General features: G+C 46.1%; 1 protein-coding gene across 3 annotated transcripts in view; it reads left to right on the plus strand.

The window, feature by feature from the left end:
• Positions 1-2,408, plus strand: part of Tacc3 (transforming acidic coiled-coil containing protein 3) — a 14,219-nt gene that overhangs the window by 4,049 nt on the left and 7,762 nt on the right. For 2 of the 3 annotated variants that reach the window (XM_021162818.2, XM_021162820.2), the window contains exons 4-5: positions 1,821-1,902; positions 2,268-2,399. In XM_021162818.2, the coding sequence (XP_021018477.1) occupies positions 1,821-1,902; positions 2,268-2,399 (214 nt within the window). Of the gene's footprint in view, positions 1-1,820; positions 1,903-2,267; position 2,408 lie in introns of all 3 variants that reach the window. The other variant, XM_029477025.1, reaches the window with a different exon arrangement.

Genomic DNA, 2,408 nt, shown 5'->3' on the forward strand with positions numbered 1-2,408 from the left:
TGGAGCTCATTTTGTAGACCAGGCTGGCCTCGAACTCAGAAATCTGCCTGCCTCTGCCTCCCGAGTGCTGGGATTAAAGGCGTGCGCCACCACGCCAGGCTTCCTCTTCTCTTGATCACTGTCCTTAAGTGTAGGATCTGGCACAGTTGTCAGCTGAGAGTGAATCATCAGCTAGTGGAACTGTTTTAATTCCATCCTTTACTCTTTTGCTATGTTCCTACCTAACCCCAAAGCCCATATAAAACCACCCAATCCAGTTATTATCATTGTAAGTTGTAAGCCTGGATTGGGCAGATCTAACACTATACAAACTTCTTCCCCAGCTATAAGACCCCTTGTTACTTGCAGTTCCTCCTGGTCCAACATGGCTTCTTCCTCCTCCTGTTCCATCCTTTCTCCTTCCCCTATCATCCTCTTCTCTTCTCTTCTCTTCCCTTCTCTTCTCTTCTCTTCTCTTCTCTTCTCTTCTCTTCTCTCTCCCTCCCTCCCTCCCTCTCTCCCTCCCTCTCTCTCCCTGTCCCCACTTTCAAACCTCCAGTCCCATCTTTCCCCTCCATTGTCCAGTCATAGGCTCTAGCCTTTATTGACCAGTTAAAATGGGGAGAAGGTTCACATGAAATCACCTGAGTACATAATGAGTTGCTTGTCGGGGGCAGCCTCTCTTGAGGAAGCAGAATTACCATCAGAATATAAACAGCACCAGGACAACTCACAGCGCCTACCACCTATTCTTTATTTCTATAACTTGATGGAATGATTAGATCTTATTTCCAGAAAAGACTACCTATAGTTTCCTTCCTATTGAGTTTGCTCATCTCTCCCTTCTGCTTAAAATTAGCATTTGCCAGGCGTGGTAACACACACCTTTAATCCCAGCACTCAGGAGGCAGAGGCAGGTGGATTTCTGAGTTCAAGGCCAGCCTGGTCTACAAAGTGAGTTCTAGGACAGCCAGGGCTATACAGAGAAACCCTGTCTCAAAAAAACAAATAAAACAAAACAAAACAAAACAAAAAAAATTAGCATTTGGCTTCTTGTGCTCAAAGCTTGGAGAGAGCAGATAAACTCATAAACAGAGAAATTTTCATACGATTGAGGAATCAGGGCTTGGGAGATGGCTCCTTTGGTACTGTTGGCTATACAAACGTGAGGGCTTGAGTTCCATCCTCAGTATCTAGATCAAACTCTCCAAGCCAGTACGAAGAAAAGGGGAACACTGTCATCTCAAGAGTAGCTTCTTAATGTGTGTGTGATCTGGAGCCTAAGTGCCACTTGTTTATGTAGCCAGCATTCTAGTTTACTTCAAACTTCAGGACAAACAGATCTCAGGTTAGTCCAAAAGAGGCACAGCTTCAGATCCCTGTCCCAAGACCATGGGAGAGGCACTCCAGAGTTGTTCACAGCATATGTGCACCTTACTAACAGTAAAATGAGTGCAGGTAGTTTCCCAGTAATCCTGGCATTGTGGCTGAGGGAAGTCAGATCAAGAATTTGAAGCCAGATTTCTCTATGTTTTTTAAGAGCATTTCTATAAAAAAATAAATAAATAAACAAAAAACATAGGCTACCAATCAGGTGAAAACTGGTTGGTACCACAGCAAGCCATTGTCCTTAGGTACTCCAAGAAGGAGCTGTGACCTGAAACTATGCTAGCATTCCAGCAGCCAGATACTCTTACCTCCAGAGAAACCTCATAATTTTCATGTACTTTCTCAACATGAACAGTTTTTCAGGTGAATCAGCATAAGAGGGAGGTAACAGAGTTCAGTGCCAGAGCAGGGCACACGGGGAAGACCCAGCTCTGACAACTCTGTCTCTCCAGCCAGCGGCCTTTAGCCCCAGTGGATGATGCACCTGTGGTTCAAATGGCAGCTGAGATCCTAAGACCAGAAGGCGAGTTACAGGTATGTGTGTGCATGGATCGGTGCTGTCAATATTATTACATATTGTATAGAAAAATAACAGGGCATTGAGGTATAGTGGTGCATACTCTTAATCCTAGCCCTTGGAGCGCAAAGGCAGGCAGATTCTGAGTTCTAGGCCAGCCCAGTCTACAGTGAGTTCTAGGGCTTCAGAGTGAGACCTTGTCTCAGAAAAATAATGTGGTAGAAGAGGCCACCAGCTCTCTTCTAGTAACAGGGTGGGATATAACACTACCGCCCATCCCCTAGAGCTGCCTCACTGTCTGGGTTTATTTTAAGGAGAGAGTGGTGGGGCTCTCCCTCACCCAGAACCTCACTCTACAAGGTGATGCTGACTTTCTCTCTAGGAGGGAATCTTGACTTCCTCAAGCCTTTCAGCTTCCACACGTCTTCTGGACAGTGAGCTGGTGACCCCTCCTGTCGAGCCAGTGCTGGAGCCTTCCCATCAGGGACTAGAACCTGTCTTGGACAGTGAGCTGGTGACCCCT

The sequence above is a fragment of the Mus caroli genome, chromosome 5 (assembly GCF_900094665.2).
Source record: "Mus caroli chromosome 5, CAROLI_EIJ_v1.1, whole genome shotgun sequence".
In the NCBI taxonomy this organism is placed as follows: domain Eukaryota; kingdom Metazoa; phylum Chordata; class Mammalia; order Rodentia; family Muridae; genus Mus; species Mus caroli.